General features: G+C 33.9%; 6 protein-coding genes across 18 annotated transcripts in view; 4 read left to right on the top strand and 2 right to left on the bottom strand.

Annotated features, from left to right (window-relative positions):
* Positions 1-1,664: 1,664 nt before the first annotated feature.
* On the top strand, positions 1,665-2,741 carry LOC136781397 (uncharacterized). 2 transcript variants are annotated; one of them, XM_066740285.1, is made up of 3 exons: positions 1,665-2,225; positions 2,341-2,372; positions 2,469-2,741. In XM_066740285.1, exons 1-3 carry the CDS (start codon positions 2,170-2,172, stop codon positions 2,666-2,668), a joined length of 288 nt encoding a protein of 95 aa, XP_066596382.1. In that variant the 5' UTR covers positions 1,665-2,169; the 3' UTR covers positions 2,669-2,741. The 2 variants fall into 2 exon arrangements, with proteins under 2 accessions (XP_066596382.1, XP_066596381.1); XM_066740284.1 differs by having other exon boundaries at positions 1,991-2,225; positions 2,341-2,741.
* A 139-nt stretch (positions 2,742-2,880) lies between these two features.
* Positions 2,881-6,165, bottom strand: LOC136781391 (phosphatidylinositol N-acetylglucosaminyltransferase subunit Q-like). 5 transcript variants are annotated; one of them, XM_066740275.1, is made up of 6 exons: positions 5,200-6,161; positions 4,512-5,121; positions 4,175-4,455; positions 3,912-4,104; positions 3,733-3,847; positions 2,881-3,649 (listed from the first exon to the last, which is right to left on the bottom strand). In XM_066740275.1, the coding sequence occupies exons 1-6, from the start codon at positions 5,301-5,303 to the stop codon at positions 3,468-3,470; spliced, it is 1,485 nt and encodes a 494-aa protein (XP_066596372.1). In that variant the 5' UTR covers positions 5,304-6,161; the 3' UTR covers positions 2,881-3,467. The 5 variants fall into 5 exon arrangements, 4 of the variants coding, with proteins under 4 accessions (XP_066596372.1, XP_066596371.1, XP_066596374.1 ...); XM_066740274.1 differs by having other exon boundaries at positions 4,512-6,160; XR_010823908.1 differs by having other exon boundaries at positions 3,515-3,649; positions 3,733-3,842; positions 4,512-6,165.
* A 345-nt stretch (positions 6,166-6,510) lies between these two features.
* On the bottom strand, positions 6,511-9,376 carry Rab14 (RAS oncogene family member Rab14). The gene is made up of 7 exons (XM_066740281.1): positions 8,972-9,376; positions 8,570-8,682; positions 8,379-8,505; positions 8,172-8,289; positions 7,909-8,027; positions 7,775-7,843; positions 6,511-7,687 (listed from the first exon to the last, which is right to left on the bottom strand). The coding sequence occupies exons 2-7, from the start codon at positions 8,673-8,675 to the stop codon at positions 7,573-7,575; spliced, it is 654 nt and encodes a 217-aa protein (XP_066596378.1). The 5' UTR covers positions 8,676-8,682; positions 8,972-9,376; the 3' UTR covers positions 6,511-7,572.
* A 520-nt stretch (positions 9,377-9,896) lies between these two features.
* LOC136781211 (uncharacterized) lies at positions 9,897-11,538 on the top strand. Of its 7 annotated transcripts, none has more exons than XM_066740021.1 (4): positions 9,897-10,088; positions 10,397-10,488; positions 10,581-10,805; positions 10,887-11,023. In XM_066740021.1, the coding sequence occupies exons 2-4, from the start codon at positions 10,407-10,409 to the stop codon at positions 10,925-10,927; spliced, it is 348 nt and encodes a 115-aa protein (XP_066596118.1). In that variant the 5' UTR covers positions 9,897-10,088; positions 10,397-10,406; the 3' UTR covers positions 10,928-11,023. The 7 variants fall into 7 exon arrangements, with proteins under 7 accessions (XP_066596118.1, XP_066596117.1, XP_066596115.1 ...); XM_066740020.1 differs by having other exon boundaries at positions 10,387-10,488; XM_066740018.1 differs by having other exon boundaries at positions 9,897-10,121.
* A 737-nt stretch (positions 11,539-12,275) lies between these two features.
* On the top strand, positions 12,276-13,037 carry LOC136781210 (ankyrin repeat domain-containing protein 39-like). Its single transcript, XM_066740016.1, has 2 exons — positions 12,276-12,417; positions 12,478-13,037. The coding sequence occupies exons 1-2, from the start codon at positions 12,303-12,305 to the stop codon at positions 12,912-12,914; spliced, it is 552 nt and encodes a 183-aa protein (XP_066596113.1). The 5' UTR covers positions 12,276-12,302; the 3' UTR covers positions 12,915-13,037.
* A 791-nt stretch (positions 13,038-13,828) lies between these two features.
* Positions 13,829-18,580, top strand: part of tai (taiman) — a 46,715-nt gene continuing 41,963 nt past the window's right edge. Inside the window, exons 1-2 of one of the 2 annotated variants that reach the window (XM_066740015.1) lie at positions 13,829-14,475; positions 16,375-16,874. In XM_066740015.1, the coding sequence (XP_066596112.1) occupies positions 16,846-16,874 (29 nt within the window). In that variant the 5' untranslated portion in view covers positions 13,829-14,475; positions 16,375-16,845. The remainder of the gene's footprint in view (positions 14,476-16,374; positions 16,875-18,580) is intronic. The other variant, XM_066740014.1, reaches the window with a different exon arrangement.

Below are 18,580 nucleotides of genomic sequence, written 5' to 3'. Positions count from 1 at the left end.
TATCTTACTACCAATTCTGTCAACATTATAATAGGAGTAACAAAATAAATATATTCTATATTCAAAATGTATATCCAAACACGTAGTTGAAAAACTATTCGAAGCTGAAAGCAAAATGAACTCATTAGTGTACACATACCTTCTAAAGAACTTTATCTTCCCAAGTACTATGAAAACATATCTCACAAAAGAGATACCAAATTTAAATAACATCATTCAAATGCCTATTTTTCAAATTTAACTAGACAATGGTTTATCAATGATTTCAATATTTATAAAATTAATTAGAGATCAGCAGAATCATCAGATCTGCGTATAATAATTAATGATTGTAAAATTATTTTTATATGTTATAGACTAGAAGAAAATAGTGCAAAGGAGGCATATAAATGTCATAAAAGATAATATGTAGAAGGATGTGACATATTAATAAGAAATTTGCAGAGGCTCTATGCAATTTCTCTTACAATGAATAATAAATATCATTGAAGCAAATAGTTATGACTTGCACATTCCAAATAGTTACAATTTAATTAGTTTAAAGAATAGATTCTACGAGAATATGTAATTACTATGTATGTATAGAATTCAGATAAGGAGGAAAGAAAAAGAATATTTTAATTGAACTAGCTTTAATTTATAGTAATAAGAATCAACACATTATTATATATAATTATTAATTTATAATAAAATTTCTTTGTGTATATACACCAAACGCTTACACATTCACTATTAGAACATTACATCATAATTATTGAAATGACTGGTCCACACAGAAATGGTTCATAAATTAGTCCTTTTTTATTTATTGGTCTATATATATTTCTTTTCTGTAATTTAAGCTCATCAGAAACAGCATTTAACCTGTAACAGAAATAAAAAAACCACAAAGTATATTTTCTTAATAATTAACAATTACTTTAACATTTCCTATTAACTAATACTCATCTGATATTTTTTCTTTATATATTTATTAAAATCCTTTCTTTCTTTCTTCTTATTTGTTTTTTAAAAATATTTATGTTTCTGTATTTCTTCAAAATACAGGTTAATTTAGCTTTTGACAGCTCTTTTGCGTCAAAGGGATAGCCGATCAAAAATTTGACGGTGTCCACTAGAATTCCCTAGATAACCCCTTGCCTCTCTTATCCCCACTGCCCCTCGCCTGACGCAAGATTATTGAGCAATAGTGTATATACGGTATATACCGTAGTATACCGGCCCGTAGTGCCCGTACATACCATTAAACGGAACTTTAGCTCGAATTTGTGCTTAGCTCCTGCTTAAGACTCTTCTTAACCTAAGTTCATGAATTCAGCTTAAGACCGGACTGAAGCTTCCATTTTAAGATCGTACTTCGTAAACTTCGTTGAGATTTAAGTTTAAGGCTTAATTAAATTTTTAATTTTATTCCTTATTCAGAGCTAGTCAGTGAATCTTTTGATTGTACTTTATTGTTTGTACTTTTTTCTTAATTAATAAATATATATCATTTGACACTTTATTTAAATTTACAATGTTTTAAAAAGTGTTATTATAACCTGTGATATAAACAATGTAAACAAAAATAATTCTATTTTATCATATATTTATTCAGTGAATATATTTGTAATATACAATAAAAAGTACTAAAATTATTTTATCACTTTGTGTTAAGGAATTTTGGGTTATGTTATGACAGGTTGTAGTACACACAATGACATGAAAGAGAAGTATACAATTTATTGGTTTTGTTTCTTGGTTTGTCTTAAAATAGGTTGCGTACTCAATCTGAGCTAAGCATCAACTAAATCAGCTTTTCGCGTGATCTCAGAACAGGGCTTAGCATTAGCTTAAGACAGAAAACGAACTTAATTAAGACAGAGTTTGAGACCGTGCTAAACTTAAGTTCCGTTTAATGGTACATACGGCCCTATGATGTACTAAGCTACATACTACATATGTGTGCGTGCTAGCCGACGTGGTGGGAGAAGAGGGATTTCCCACTACTTACCAGCACCAACGCCACCAACCAGCACTGCTAAGCAAGCAGCAGCAAGCAGTCACTAAAATCCACTAAAATCCCTCTCTATTGTCTTTCATTCATTATTAACCTCTTCTTAAGTGAAACTGTAAAAACCAAGTTGTTGAATAGATTCAGACAGATTCAGGTATCTTTTTACGATAATCATGTTAAGACGTCTATTAAGACCTGTTTTAAGGAATGAATTCGTTTTGTTGCAAATGTAAGTAAAACAATGAAAGATCTCACAGTATTAACGAGATTTTTTATGCTTTACTATTCTATTAACAATTTATTATTAATATTGTGTGTGATTAATTAACTGCAATTATTTTCAGACAACAAGCGCGATGCGTAGCATCTAAAGAAGGTAAGGAAAGAGCGATGGTAGACGAAGAAGATAACAATCCCATTACATATTCTACCAGCGAAGCTGCTACATTTCAAACAGCTAAACAATTTACAGATAGTCGACTTTGGTACGAGCATTGGGTCATTCACATTTGCCTTGCATGTTTTATGGGTTATTTTTTTATACTGCGTGAGGAGAATGATGTAGATGTATATTTAACATCTACAAATCCTTTCTTTGCAGATTATGATATTAATAGTGTAGAAAGAGAAAGAAAAACATATGAAAACAAGCAGGAATCATTAAAAAATTAAATGACTTAATATTTAGAAAATTTATTTAAAGTTATTTAGACTGTTGAAATAAATTAACCATTTATAAGTTCTAGTCAATTTGTATAACTTTGGCCTTCTGATATTAGATCACTTGAATGACTCAGTAAAGCCTATGGCACACTATGCTGGATTTCGTGCTAAAATGCTTGCTAGATTTGTGAAGACCAATGAGATTATTATATTTAATTCACAACTGAATCATCATTGGTCTTCACAATTCTAGCAAGCATTCTAGCACGAAATCCAGCATAGTGTGCCGTAGGCTTAATATAAAATCAACTTTTTATGAACTGTACATTAATGAGTGACCAGCTGAGATTTTATTTAGGGTAAGTAAAACTTGATGTTATGATAATTGTGCTATATAATGTCATGTGGAATATTGTATTTCCAAATTACTAAGAGCTGATTTTACTCGTCCTTAGGGCCAGTTGCACCAACAATTTACCTGAAGCTTAACTCGTTAGGCTCTGGTTAAACAATAGTTTCCGTTACATAAACTATGCTATTTTAACCAGGGTTTAAGCTAAGTCAGGTTGGTGCAATTGATCCTTAGATTCCTGTTAACAGGAAAACCCTACAATTAATACTTTCTTGCTAATAGTACAAAAATAAATGCACTTAAAGTTAAAAAAAATTACATAACAAGTTTGAATTTGGCATTGTTTCTTTGACAATGCTCGTTTTGCATCACTATGGTGTGTTGAGCATTTTTGGTATAAGAGACTATGATATTAAGAAGATAGTTAGCCATCATTCAACAAAGACTACAAATGCGTTAGAATAGTTGACCCCATATCATGTCATTTATGATTTTTTTCCATTTCATTTGAGGAGGTATGGAAATTGTATCTGGGATACTTCTGTTCCATGTTTCTGCCCATGATGAAACAGTCATAGATGTAAATAAAGTGATAGGTTTTTTTGGTTGACAGGATCCTAACCTCAAGTCAATAATACCTAAAAAAATATTTTTAAAAAGAGAAAGGTTTTTATCCCTCTACTCTAATATACAATTAATAAATTTATAAAGTTATTCATACTTTTTACACTATTTGATCCAAGTAACCATTTCAATGTTGCATAGAATGGTATTACTTGTAGATAAAACTTTAGCCTAGTTAAAAATCCACTAAATCCAACTAAAATTAATCTAAACTAAAATTATTAAATATTATAATAAACTGTCACAACTTCTTGTTTCATTTTTGTAAATACTTACCAGTGTAAAAACAGTATAATAAACCCATGTTGTTGGCATAAGAAACAGAAGAATTGTAAATAATAAAGTACCAATAAAGAGTTGATCTGGTTGATATTCACATGTGTCTATTCTCTGCCTTAATGGATTTTTTTTTTTTCCTACAAAAAGTCTGAAAAGTGCTGTAAGACCCCTTAATTGTACACTGAAAAGCCTGTAATAATTTTTTCCCTGAATTTATTGTTTTATTTTAATCATGCTTTATATATTAGTGAATCTCATACCTGGCAGCATATACGTATATGCAATATGAATGGAAACTGATCAAACTCAAAAGATCAGCAGCAATTGATATCTGAAATGTAATTCCAAGATTCCCAAACAAAAACAATACATTAAATGCAAAATCCATTACAGGTTGAATAAACAGCAAGAAAGTCCACCATAGATGGATATTGTAAAGGAAAAACTTTCCTAGTATTGTGTTAAACATATAGTTCAGTTTTAATCCTGCTGGTGCTCCCATTAACCAATCTATCAAACTTTTAAGTGCTTCTACCACATGCTGAAAATTATTAACATATATTCTTAAATAAAATACATTAAACCAATTTTTGTTACCTCAGCATTATTTAAAAGAGCTATAGATGGTGCAATATCCATGATATTGTTTAACAAAAATTTTAATACAAATATCCCTAATAACATGTCAAATATAGTGGTACTAATATAGTTTCCAGTTTTTAAAGTTAATCTTTTATTCTGCATAATAGTCATTAACATCCATTTCATATTTTCTAACCAGTGAATAATGTGTAAACCTAATGAGGAATACCTTAATAGTGGCATTAACTTATTCATTGCTTTTGTTAAAAATACAACTGGATAAAAACATAAAAATGCATGATAAGTAATTAAGGTATTTTTAATGCTATTAAATCCAGACTTTCTTTGTATTTCCTCTTTGACTTGGTGGTTTTGCAAGATATTTCTGAGTTCATAAAAATGATTTTGCTTAGAAGACCTGGACGAGAACAATTCTGTTTCCTCCAAAGCCAGCTTATCATAAGTTATTATAAATATATGATGGAATGTTAGCAGAACTTTTTCACCATTTATAATTATATTCTTTATATCATATTCATAATTATTAGTTGAAATATTTTTTGATAGATAAATGTCTATCCACTCAGATGATTGTTTTTCTGAATACGTAGCTGTACTTTCACTGCTAAAATAGTATCCCACAAGATTTAAATTAGATTTGCAAGAATGTCTACATCTTGAATCTCGTACGTAAATAACGTACAATTTTATTACATCTTTATTTACATCTTGCACTATTTTGCCAAATATATAACCTGACTTTTTTTTACTGAAACTTATCGGAATAAATATTAATAGATTCTTCATTGTTTCATCAAATGTATAAAATTAGAAAGAAAATAAATAATAATGTCAGTACTGTCACTGCACAATTTTTAATTTTATACGTGAAACCGTATTATTTCATTTCCTTACTAGCCTGACTTTGAGTAATCGCACCTTAGGATCAATTCGACCAAGTAGGCTAGAGCCCAAGTCTGACTTAAGTTGGTATAGTTAATGTGACGGGGACTATATCAACTTAAGTCAGACTAGCCTACTTGGTCGAATTGACCCTTAACGGGATCCCTCACGCGTGCTTTACCGACAGTACAAGTCAATAAACAATTCGTTTAATAAAATTCAAATGCGAAGCAAATTGAACAATCAGGCGTTTGTAGGACAATGTGCCAGTCCTAACGAGTCAAACGAACTTAAAAACACTCAAATTAGTTGAGAAATAACGCTGTACCATTGTGCTGCGTTCTTGAAGAGAGGTTACTTTTGGTTATTTCCACTTCAAGAACGCGGGACAGTGGTATACAACGTTATTCCTCATCCGATTTGAGTTTTTTTAAGCTTGATTGACTCGTTAGAATTGGCACCTTGTCATAAAGAAGCCCGTTTTTGCAATTTGCTTCGCATTTTACTTTTATTAAACGAATTGTTTATTAACTTGTACTGTCGGTAAAGCACGCGTGAGGGATCCCGTTAATACTCGCAGCTAATAAACGAACGTAGCCTCAGTGATCAGCGCTCAGCGGTAGTAACGCTTTCTGAATGCAGCCTTTTTGGCCAGACAATGGCTGCGTTTCAAAACTTTAGCGCTACGGTAGCGCTAGGTAAGATACGTGTCATGATTGGTCAAATTGATTCAACTGACTAATCATGATATAGCGCTACCTTAGCGCTTAAAAATTTGAAACGCAACCAATCAGCATTAAGGTAAATTTGTCCAATATTTTGTGACATCCTTTGTGTATAGGCCGATATAAGAGGGCGATATACCCGCTACACATACACAAATGAAATAATATGAACAAAACAAAATGTCGGACTATGTATCTGCCTTATCTTATTTCATGTAAAGTTAAAAGCTGCCATTATAATCATATGAAAACAGTACAAATTGCATATATATATAAGTAATTTGTTATTAATTATACAATATGTTATTAACCCATATTTTTGTTTAATAATTCTTTTCGTTATGTTGATTATTTTAAAATCATAAATTAAAGTAGAAAGTAAGAAACGTTAATAAAAGCAAATGATTTTTTTTTCTTTCGTAAAACAACAATACATTGTTCTTACATCAGTACTCGCTTATTTTTTAAAGCACCTATATCTTGTTCGATCTGAAGCAGTAATCAGTTTTGAAATTTATTTAAATAGCTTCAATCAAATTAACAAAACCAAAGCACTGTGTTCTATTATTATTCAAATGCATGCATATAATATGTTGCAGAAAAAAAAAGGTCAGAGATATAATTAATATTAAAAAGATATTAATAATTGATTTGACTCCTTATGTGATTATTAAAATTTATATACATACACGTGTGTTCTTTTAATTCTAATTTAATTACTTTTATATTATTTGTTCTGTTAGATACTGTATTTTGCTATATATATATTTAATAAAATGTAATTAATAAGACACAATTACTCTCCATGAGGCAATATGAGAACTGTGATATCTTGGTTAACATTAGTAAATCTTGGGAAAAGAAAATTAACCATCTCATATAAAATTGTACAATCTTTTTCTGCATCTTAAGGTGTTTGCATGATTTTTCCTAATTCATAAAAAAATATGAAGAAAATACAGAATCGTGCCTTATCATGTCCAAAGTTTAATTATTTAATACGAGCTGAATTACAACACAAAGCATTCTTCTGGATATAGTATTTAAATAAACTATATGAATGTCACAGTAAGAAATCTTTCATGATTAGCATAACTTATTGCCTGTACAATGATAAAACTCTTGTTCAGCACAGGTAGGAATGATGGCAAGTTTGATCTTACTCCTCACTGCACCTTGCCTCTGAATTGTATTATGACATGCATATACAAGTATATGACCAACACAGATCGTTTTCCCGTCAATGTACAGAATTAAAACAAATAAATAATTGATATAGAACACCAAGTGAATTGTAGACGTTTTACAATGGTTAAAAAAAAGGATGTTAACAAAAGTTCTGAATATTTCTTTGGAGGATAGGGGACGACGGTCTGTATAGTCGTTAAATAGAATATGCATCAGTAGTACGAATGAATTAACGTGCCTATTTACAAACAAATATTAACCTAACAAGAGCAAGAGTCTTTGCCCTGCATATCACTGGACACCCCTTGTAAGTTAGTGCGACCAGGCTGGCTAGGATTATGTTGGACTCCAGACTCCGCTGCATTCAGATCAAGTCTATAAATTAAAAGAAGAAATTGAAAAATACTTGGTTGCGCTAAATGGAATATCCAAAAAATCATTAATAGAATTATTATGGCTAACCGTCCATCCTGTATGCTTTGGAATATCTTAGTTGCTGTTTCTAAAAAGGCCTCTTCAACATTGTGACCCCTACAAATTTATTATTATTAACTTTATATTAGTTCTCCCCAGCCAAAAGAAGCAACAATCCTTACGTTTTTGCACTAGCTTCAACAAACATTAATCCATTCTCATCAGCAAACTGCTTTGCTTCTTCATATGTAACATCACGTTGGCCTTCCAAATCGCTCTTATTACCAATTAAGAATATTACCTAGTTCATGGACAAATTATTTTAATCGCAGCTTAAACAAACATTATTAAATGAAAAATCATTATAAATCAAGTTTCACACACATACACAAGCATTCTATTATTATTTTAAATAGTGTTATCTAAAATATTATATATTTCATACAGTGCTTGGATTAGTCAGATTCCTTGTGTCTGTAAGCCAACTGCTTAGATGATTGTAAGTTGAGCGCCGTGTGATGTCATATACCATTAATGCCCCTGCAGCTCCCCGATAGTATGACCTAAATAAAAAATACTTTTTTCTTTATTCATTTATATATATATATAAGATGGAATTTATAAAAGTAATGATTAAAAAAATAATAAAAACCTGGTGACAGCTCTGAACCGTTCTTGTCCAGCAGTATCCCAGATTTGAAGCTTAATTTTTTGTCCAGCAACTTCAATAATCCTGGTACCAAATTCAACACCAATGGTATGGGGACAGTCCGCCATAACTGTAAAATAAATTATTGAAATAGCTACAATAAGATATTAGGTATTACGAAAAGTAACACTTACACTTTTTCTCTGTAAATTGGTGAAGTAAACATGACTTTCCTACTCCCATATCACCAATAATAATATATTTAAAGATGTAGGAATAATTGTATGGCCCAGTCGACATTTTGAAGCTACAGCAGAATTAATTAATATAAATTCACTTGGATGTGTATATTCTATATATATTATGCGCACGTATATATATGCAAAATTGTTCTGTCTAGTGTACTATGGTGTTTAAAGTGTTTTGTATAATTACAGAGTATTTATTACGTAGCGAAAGGTTAACAAAGAATTCGCAATTCTATGTTCCACAACTACGTAGTTTTACGCTTAGTTACTTCGTGATATAATTTTAATCGTAAGGCAATAATGGTCAGACTAGTGAAATTCCTTGATAATTGAGTGAATCATACTTACGATCTATGGAATTATTACTCGGTAAAATGAAAACTTTAAAAAGTCTTGCAGGCGGGAGAAAAGAAATGCACTAAACTATCACCCCGACTAAAACACACTAAACACTTCAAATTTCCATCAAAGGTGCCAAATATATTATTCGTTCAGTGAATTATTTTGTAGTTCTTTATATTAGTCACAATATGGCAGATGACCGTAAAGAGCGATGGCGGCGACGAAATGTCAAAATCACACTAAACCACCTGTCATACCCATTAGTTTCCTTTAAAATGTAATCTCTTTCCACAACGGAAAATATTTTAAAAAATTTTCTTCTAATAGTTTTAAAAGCTAAAAATTGTTTAAAATTTAAATTAAAAGTTTGCGGAAATATTCTTCAATTTCAATCCTTGTTTTCAAAAAGATTCTTGTCCATGAACATAATGGCGGTATATACATGCATAATAATTGTCGTGAATAGAGAAAAATTCACTTAAGAGATATTAGGAGAGTGATATGCTTCGGGATAATTCCACAAATTTTTTAAAGATAATTGATAAATGAGGTATAAAAGATTCTATTCTAAAAAGGGTTTTATTTATCGATTTCTTTTTTTTTATCAAATGTTAGAAGCAATATCTAGCTCTTGACCAATAGGAATTGTTGTTTACTTCTCATTTTACCAATAATTGTTTGGATAATCCTGCTTAGGCCAAGTTTACAATGCTACAAAGAAATGGAAAAGAAATAAACGCAGTATTCCAATTTTTGATAACAGAAAGAAATTTATTTTGCGAACGTACAATAGCACAGGTTTTTTAAACTTTTTAAAATTCAAGTCTATATGATGAGTTTTTTCTTAAGACATTTTTTATTTTTATTCGGTAAAAAAATGAAGTAAAAAGGTAGCATTCGAAACTTTGAGTTAACATACCCTTCTATACAATTTTCATACTTTACGACGATGAATACTACAAACACAAATCACAACGTTGTCATTTATTAATTCCGTCAAAGTGGTCAAGCAACGGTAAGAGGCAAGAGAAGATCCTCGTTTACAGGCGTGAACATTTTGTTATTATTCATCAATTTCTCTCTAATTGTTGAACATTTTTCAACGATAAAAACAAAATTCAGAGTATGTAGCTACTTTGTTACATATTCATACGTGGTAAATATAAAGTATTTATCTAATATATTGCACACTATGTATTTGTTTACACAGTCTTAATTCTTAAAAAAAATTGTTAACTTTTCATGTTGATTGATATTAAAAGGTACAATCTTTAAATGTAATCCAACTTTATAAAAATGTATATATACATATATGTTTATGTAGCTTTCACAAGTTTTCATATAATAAATGTTTTTTTTTTCTGTTTTGTGGCTTTTTATTTTTGGAGCCTATTGTCTATGGGAAAAAAAAAGTTTATTAGTCTGTTTTAGCTGATCACAGATGCCTTACATTTTGGTACGTGGTAATCTTGCATCCTACGGTCATAGATACCCCTGGAGGGTCTTAGTGTCTGGTCTAAAAGGTATGAGTTTTATACTTTTATTTTAAGAAAGAATCAGTTTCAATCTGCACTTTAAATAAGGTCACCAAAATTATCTTAGAATAATATTATAGCAGCAGATATTGAACAATTAAGTCGGTTTGCTTCTGGTGGCTACTGTGACGACTCAACAATTGTATACTTGCAACATCCTTGTGTTATTTTAACTGCTCTAGAAGTTCTTGGATATAAAGTGGTAGCTTCCTCAAGTACTAGTGTAAAGCAAGATTACAATGAGTATATGTGGACTATGAGAAAAGACTTCTCAGAGCCAGAGCCTGAACCTGTTCTAAAACCAGGTACGTTCTAAAAAAGCAAGTCAAAATTAAATATCTTAAAATGTCTTGATTTTTGTATTGTTGTCTACGTAATTATAATAGGGCTCATTTGTAATCATGGAAGTTGTGATGGAAGGTCTTAATTATCTCTAATTAGAAAAAGTAGAGCACAATATTTTAATTACACGATGCATCTAGTTAATTGTATGCTTTAGAGTACTTTAAACAATTAAAGATAGGTGAAGAAAAATTAAATATTTAATTTCGATCCCGCGAGTCTCGAGTGAAATGTAACAGACTTTTTTCGATTTTAGAAGTAAAAGACAACGAAGTGTAAACAGATTATAAAACGAAAAGAGAATGAGTCAGGTGAATACAGAAACTGCTGATAAGCTGTTGGCCACTTATTATTATATAGGAGTACTGGCTTCTCCATTCGCACTTGACTGTAGCGTATTTGGGCTAACACCGGAAGAAGCTAAAGCTTTGTCCAAACGATTCCCAACTAAAACTCCCCTTTCAGTTGGTATTAATTTTGGAGGTAAGTTTTTTTATTGTATTTACGACTCGGTCTTTATCGATTTAAGAATGTATTTCAAGTGATTTATCGTTATAGGTTCTCCGTTTACAATTATAAACGCTTTGTCGGAGCTGGGCTACCGTGTTATTTCCAGTAGCGGAGAAACTACAGTCATGTGGACAATGCAAAGAGAAATCTAAAATGTTTAATATATATATATTTTTTTTCTTATGTACGCATTTAGTCGCAAGAATGCAATCAGATATGCAATTAAGTCCAAGTTTCCGTGAGGCTAATGGAAAAGTTCTCGGATTACTTGGGATGTTTTATTTTCTGTCATGGCACTCGGGTCAATTTAGCTAAGTTTGCTTTTTTTTATCTTTACCGGAAGAAGCGGACCAAACACATTTTTCTTCATAAATTTTACTCGACTTTTTCGAAAGAATTATTAATATATATTTTATGTATTCGTTACATGGTACATTCGATTAATTTTCAGATTATAATTCCATGTTAAGGCTTACATAGCTATACAAAACATAAACACATACACACACATGCACACACACAACAAAGTACGCTACATTTTTCAATTAACGTAAGAGTTCTTTTACAAGGCTCTGTAATCGAGATAAGACTGCCTTGCATTACAAAACTGTGTAAACTTGTTTCTGTCGTACAGATAACTAAGGAATTTCATGTATGTATACATTTGACGCAGCTTTATCCGATGCAAAAGTTAACGTGATTTAAGGAAAAGATAAAAAATACTTTTTTTAAGACACTAATTCTAAAACAATGATATGTATTCTTAAATACATTCGGACTACTTAGAATATTAAGGCTTTGAAAATACACACCTTGTCTATGTTTGATAAGTCGCACTTACAATATATATATATGTTATAAAATTATCGCACGAGGATAAAGATATTTTTTTGCCAGAACTTTGAAGAGATTTGTGATTTCCAAGCGAATAGTTTGGTTAAGGGAAGATCATGGATCATTCACACGGGTCATTCGACTCTTGCTGTCATTCTAATAATGGACGTGGAGCCAACATTCGTCAAACCCTCTGTGAAATGGAGTTCGAGAGGGGAATCTGGTTTGCCGGTAAGTTGGTTATGTTTATTGTTGTATTTTGAAGCGTGCACTGATTAGGTTATGTTTTAGCTCAGTACAATGATCTTGATCGCGTGAATCTCTTGCTGAGGAAAGGAGTTTCCGTCGATATTGAGGATTCTGCTGGTTACACTGCTTTACATTATTCGGCGAGAAACGGACATTACGAAATTAGTGAATTATTGTTGAAAAACGGGGCCTCTGTGGATGTCAGGACACGCTGCGTTTTGGCGACACCGCTTCAAAGGGCGGCTAGTCAAGGTCACGTAAAAATCGTCCAATTGCTTTTACGCCATGGCGCTTCCGCTAATCTGCAGGATGTCGATGGCTGTACAGCTTTGCACAGGGCAATTCAAGCGAAGTTGCCGGCCGTCTGCGAAATTCTTATTCCACTTACAGATTTAACAATGTTAGACAATAATGGGCGTAGTCCTAAACAGCTGGCTGAGCTGCATTGCCCAGAAATTCTTCCGCTTGTTACAAAATAAAGTTCAGTATCACGTTTTTGTAAGAGAATTATTCCGTACTATAATTGTGCATACTCAAAATTCGTATCGTTCCATATTAAAATTATTTGTATCGCAAATAAACCTGAATTTCTGTTTATTTCTTTACCTCTACAATCAATATTTTTCATGCAATTAATATTAAAGTTAATCTATTTTTACTTAGTTTTGTATCAAAATGTTTTATTACAAGTCCAATATATAATACAGAACGTTTTATTTTCAAACGAGCGTGAAAGGCGGAGGGGGGGGGGGATAGGGTTTAGAGGATACGCGATTTTTTGGATAAGCTTAAAGAAATGAATTTGGAGTGTTCAGACTGGAAGTGAACAATTTTGTTGAAATCTTAGTCTATACAGTATGTTCGTGTACGAACGAGGGTTGTGTACTTGATGTTGAATCACATATTCCCGAAGTAACTCGCGTTATGTCGTCCATTTTCGTACAATTCCGTGTGAATCCGCTTATCTTCATTTCCACTTGTCCAAACTCCGATTAGTTTGCAGCTTGCAATAAGCTGCATATTGGTAGCTTTGACACATACATATAATTCTCATTACCTAAAAAAAGGAAAATTCCTTACTTTAAACTTTTTTTTTTCTTAATTCTTCGTGATATCTGATATCTTAGTTAATTTATTAGCTTGTTGTATTCTCTCTTATTCAGCAATACATTGTCAAAAATGTTTATTGATCCCAACAGTAAATATTTACTTTACAGTTACTTGTTTATTATAATATAAAAGGATATTCGTTTCGTTATTAATTTAGGAGATTGAAACGTTTTTAAATATTCTGCTAGAAACGCGCGAACCATCGTACATCTTCGGATACTTACGCCATGACTCGTGGAGTATCGGAATTCGTCGGTCATGCTCGGCGACATTCGTTGATATTCGTTTGAATTCGATGATTTGCGGTATATGGTATATACAGACGCGCGCACACACACGCATACTGCGAAGGCAGAACTTGCTGCGTTCGTAGCGCCAGCTGTCGGAAGACCTCCGGGCTGGTGTGTGCTCCGTTGCTTGCGTCGAGGAGTCAGTCGTTTCACGAATTCCGCGGGTGAGTTGTGCGGGCGGCGAAATTTCTATTGCCACGAAATTCCCCTCGCCCGTGCCCGGGCGAGCCTTTTAGGATAGCCTCGCGTCCCACGGGAGATGCCGTGATAATCCTGTGACGTCACACGGCTAATCAAAAGTGCGCATTCACATACAAAAACACACTGACACGCGATCACAAACACGCACGTAGTGCGCGCGCGCAGACGCGACATAGGAGAGAATTTCAAGACGTGTGTGAGCAACGGAGAAAGAAAGAGAGATAGAGTGTTTGTGTGTGTGTGCGTGTGTGCGTGAGAGTGCGAGTGTAAGAGAAACATCGAGAGAGGAGGAGTAAAGGGGAGTAAGAGAGAGAGAAACGGGCGGGACGAGAGAGGAAAGAGTGGCCCGCTCCAGGCGGGGTAAGGAGGATCTTTTTCCCTGTTGGAGATGTTCAACGCATAACGGACCAAACCCTGAGCAGCTCCGAGCTTATCTAGGGTGAGCCCTCACTGTGATTCTCCCAACACATTTTCCTTCAGGAATCACTTTTACTCGAATCGAACCTATCTTTTCGACTTCTATTTATTTTCTTTGCTCTCTTGATGCGCTCTGTTTGCCTCTCGAGGACATTTTGTGCCTCGACGGACACTGAAAGTCATTCATAAATCCCTCTCTCTCTCACAGATCTGTGTAAACAAATTTGTTGAAAGATTCGTCTAGATGACTTTAGTGTCGTTAGAGCTATGCTGGCCAGTGTATAAAATATACGCGTGTGTACTCGTGTATCTAGATAGCCTCCGTCAACTTTATCATTTTTTTGACCGTGTTCAAAATGCAGCGTCTACATTAGGGACACGCAAAGCTATTTGGAATCTTTTTGTTCTTCGGTGGATCGGCCGTGCTTTGGGAAAACCTCCAAGTTTTTTCCAGCAAACCTGACGAAGTTACGAAACTCGACGTGCTTTCTGTGCGAATGTGTGTGGATATTTCATTCTTGAATAATTAATCATCGTTATTTATGCCAAAGTCGAGCTGTTCTTGAGAATTTATGAATCGTGTGCTTGGATTTCGCTTCGTAGCAAATTTCTTTGGTTTAAATGTAAATTCTGGTTTATTCAAGCTTTTTTATTGCGTGGATTGTGTTAGAGCTTCGTTCTTTTGGGTTTTTGGAAAGTGGGAAGATCTTTTGAAGAATTGTGATAGCCTTGTAAGTTTTAGGATTTTTACGAGTTTCCTGAGAACTTTTGATTGGTTGGCTAGGGTTTTAATAGGTTTGGAACTCGTAATCCCTTTCGACACACGTGCAGGCCGCCGCTAGAATTCGACGTGAGCATCTCGTGGCGCCACACTGTGTTTTTCTTCGGAAAACACAGGTCTGTCCTCTCTACCCACACGATTCTTCGAGAAAGAAAGGAGCAGTTCTATAATTTTTTCCATATTCGAGGAAAAATCTCATCTAATGGCAGAATATTCGAGCCAAACATACGCTTTTTTTGTTATTTTGCGAATAAAGGTACACCTATTAACCCGTGACTCGTTGAAATCCAGCGATTTCTTTTTAATCAATATCATTGCATTAAAAATTACCTTGTATGGTCGTGTCAGTGCACAAAAGTTATAAAATTTTCTTAATAGGATTAAATTGTTGATACGTCAAACATTTCGAAAATAACCTTTCACACAATTCTCTCGGTGGATTTTCTTTTTCACCGATTATTATCAGTATCATCACTAATTTTATTCACGTAGGCTAGGGACTGTCAAATTTTTTGTAGTGAATTTTCAAGGTGAATCAGAGAGGCTAAAAGAAATTTCGAGGAGCGCCATGTGCGCTTACTTATAGCAAACGATAATCGACTCTTTGTCTTTAATCCTTCTCTCTGGTATTTCGTGAGCGCTTAGCGCATAAATTTAGACTGATTGTTCCCAGAGATAGTATTACTTCAAAATATTATGCGCTATTTTCTAATCCTTTTGCTTTATCAATTAGTAGCTGATAAAATTTTCTACTAATGGGGATGAGTGCTGGTTGCAAAATTCTATCGCACAATTGACTGACGTAAATCCATATATTGAGCTTCATTAATAAATAAATACTCGGCTAGAGAGTGCATATGCCTGGTAACCTTATTAATTGTGCGTATCACCTGATGATGTACGTCGTCATCTGATAAGGGGGAAAATATAGCTGATTGAAAACGTTAAATTATCTAATAAAAAGTAGGTCAAAAAATTGTTAGATAATTCGACGAAGGAATTGTGATTTTTCATGATTCGTTGTCAATAGTGTCTCTCGCACACAAGCTAGGATAAATAAACGATTTAAATAAATTATCACGAAGGGTCTAATCAGTTTTAATAGCATAAAACTAATGGAATGTATTTTTTGTTTGACAGGAGTATTCCGGCGGCAGAATTCAAAGTCCACAGGAGGAACAAGAAAATTGAGTTGCATGTTGAATTTGATAGTGCAAGGAGCCATTGATAAATTGGACTAAAATTAATAGCAAAAGCAGAGAGTGGATCCTTATCTGGGTTGATCTTTGGCAGCCACTCTCGCATGACAGACAACTGCCAATAAACGGCCAACTGGCTGAAAGAAACGGAAACATTATAGCAAAAGTGCCAACTTTATGAGGGTAGAATCCTTTTGGGGTTCTGCTGTGGGGTCCTACGGGGCCTCCTGGTGTTTCGTGGTGTTTTGTGTACTTCCCATTTTTATGTGCTGGTGCGGGCGTGGATGCTAGTGGTTGCCCATTGAATTGGCGGAGTTTCCGAATATTATTGCTGCTTGTGACTTTTCTATTCGTTACCACGGATCTCAATCGGCAGTACGACGCCGCGCCCACCCTCGATGAGAGGAGGCACATGTCCATTGTTGCCACTGAAAATGCAGGGTATGTTTCATTATTTATATTATTCCAGCAGAATATTGTATTATCCATCACCAGGAAAGGCTTTTCCCTACGCTAGAGCTCGTTAAGTAGCCTAATTAAAGGATCATGAGCGCCCAGACAATAGTCGCGTAATTAGAGAATTACTTCCGCATGGATTTTCTCACCTCGATAAAATTTTCAAGATCGGAGATTGAAGTAAGCGGAGACTTTGGAAGTATTTGTTTTGTTTATTAAAAGCTCTTATAACATTTTTGTCTAAATTAACAAAAAATCACACTGGACATTTTTTTTTAGCTACAAAGACTCGAGAGAGTCGTGCTTGCTGGCAGACCACAGCTATTCTTCTTGGGTAGTCAAGGCTTTTGGGTTTGAGTCGTCGTTGTTTTCTACTAGTTTCTGGAGCGAACTTGTCCAGGATCGTCTACCTGACCAGTAGACACTCTGGATGCTGCTCTAAGTTTGGTCTGTGAACATGTGGAGAGAATATCTTTCACCCATATGCCAGTATCCCTCGCGTGTCTACCTGCGGGAACTCGCATTGCAAACTGGGCGAAACGATTTTTGAAATCCGACCGACTCTCCGACTCATTCCACGAATAAAGTCAATTCTACCTGCTCGGCAGGAAATTAACAAATTTTTTTCCCCAACGAACTTCTATTGAAAACGTAAAACTATCCTGTACCTTGGAAGGATCTCTTCACCCATTCAAAGCGATTAACGTGGGTGAAAATCACAGTAATTTTAGATGGAAGAAATTAAGTTTTCTTGGAAAACAATGCATTGCCCAAAGAATTCGTCATAGAGGAGAGGCCTTTTCTTTTTTGTGTATCTCCATGACAAGTACATACATAGAAGAGCAATAATATATGTACCAGCGTCGAGGCACTATTCTCTTATACAGTAAATTTATCCGTCACAACATCGACAAATTTCAATTTGAAACGTCTTTGAGGCGCTACTTCTCTTATACAGCAAATTTACCTGTTGACACAACCTCAACAGATTTCAACAAAAACTGCCTTACAAAGCACTAGTTTTTCGTGACTCAACAATCTTTATTCCCTAATATTTATCAAAGTTAATATTCAAACGTGACCATAATCATAAAAGGCGATTTATACAATACCGAGATCTCTGCTAACCTTTTGCTCGTGAGTTCCGTTCTTTAAAAACGATAAAACAAGCCCGTAAATTTTTTATCAAAATGTTGAAGCAATATTAAAACAAAACAAAAAATAAATAAAAAATATATAGGTAGAGTTCGGTGATTTCCTTAAGCCGTTTACGCCGTGATTTAATTATATCAACTTTCCCGTGAGCGGTTTCAAGGTCGCCTATAATTCGGCGAGTTACGCATTAGACGGCGTTAATGAGCGTGGCCCGTGGATGTGGTAATGGAATTGCGTAAGGGATTTGCAAGTTATAACGGATATCAGTTGGATCGACTGCGATGATACCAACAGCAGCACGTCGCTCCGCGACAAAGAAGCGTCCAGCATTGTGTTTAACCGAAAAAACCGAGGCTGGAGAAAAGCTTCGTAATCGGGACAGCGACGTAAATTTCTAACAATTTTATGCAATGCGTAAATAACCATTAGCGTAACGGCTTAACTTAACGCGAGATATAACGCTTATTATCCTCTCGAACGTCGTTACATGATCGAATAATACATAACGGTGAATTACGTGGACGTTTGTCCCATTT

Source organism: Prorops nasuta, unplaced genomic scaffold, assembly GCF_024137725.1.
Source record: "Prorops nasuta isolate Cenicafe-Biocafe unplaced genomic scaffold, Cenicafe_Pnas_1.2 PNAS00022, whole genome shotgun sequence".
Classification (NCBI taxonomy): Eukaryota; Metazoa; Arthropoda; class Insecta; order Hymenoptera; family Bethylidae; genus Prorops; species Prorops nasuta.
Note: the sequence above shows the minus strand (reverse complement) of the source record. Positions and strands in the feature narration are given on the sequence as shown.

Bases quoted from the DNA above. Each gene is read 5' to 3' on its own strand.
- LOC136781397 (XM_066740284.1), top strand. From the start codon at position 2,170: ATGTTAAGACGTCTATTAAGACCTGTTTTAAGGAATGAATTCGTTTTG. The intron at 2,226-2,340 runs GTAAGTAAAACA...AATTATTTTCAG, and splicing joins GAATTCGTTTTGTTGCAAAT to ACAACAAGCGCGATGCGTAG.
- LOC136781391 (XM_066740274.1), bottom strand. From the start codon at position 5,303: ATGAAGAATCTATTAATATTTATTCCGATAAGTTTCAGTAAAAAAAAG. The intron at 4,456-4,511 runs GTAACAAAAATT...AATAATTTTCAG, and splicing joins CTCTTTTAAATAATGCTGAG to CATGTGGTAGAAGCACTTAA. The intron at 3,848-3,911 runs GTAAGTATTTAC...TAATAATTTTAG, and splicing joins ATTATACTGTTTTTACACTG to TTTAGATTAATTTTAGTTGG.
- Rab14 (XM_066740281.1), bottom strand. From the start codon at position 8,675: ATGTCGACTGGGCCATACAATTATTCCTACATCTTTAAATATATTATT. The intron at 8,506-8,569 runs GTAAGTGTTACT...TTTATTTTACAG, and splicing joins CCAATTTACAGAGAAAAAGT to TTATGGCGGACTGTCCCCAT. The intron at 8,028-8,171 runs GTATGAAATATA...TCCATGAACTAG, and splicing joins ATCTGACTAATCCAAGCACT to GTAATATTCTTAATTGGTAA.
- LOC136781211 (XM_066740021.1), top strand. From the start codon at position 10,407: ATGCCTTACATTTTGGTACGTGGTAATCTTGCATCCTACGGTCATAGA. The intron at 10,489-10,580 runs GTATGAGTTTTA...ATAATATTATAG, and splicing joins CTTAGTGTCTGGTCTAAAAG to CAGCAGATATTGAACAATTA. The intron at 10,806-10,886 runs GTACGTTCTAAA...TAATTATAATAG, and splicing joins TGAACCTGTTCTAAAACCAG to GGCTCATTTGTAATCATGGA.
- LOC136781210 (XM_066740016.1), top strand. From the start codon at position 12,303: ATGGATCATTCACACGGGTCATTCGACTCTTGCTGTCATTCTAATAAT. The intron at 12,418-12,477 runs GTAAGTTGGTTA...GTTATGTTTTAG, and splicing joins GAGGGGAATCTGGTTTGCCG to CTCAGTACAATGATCTTGAT.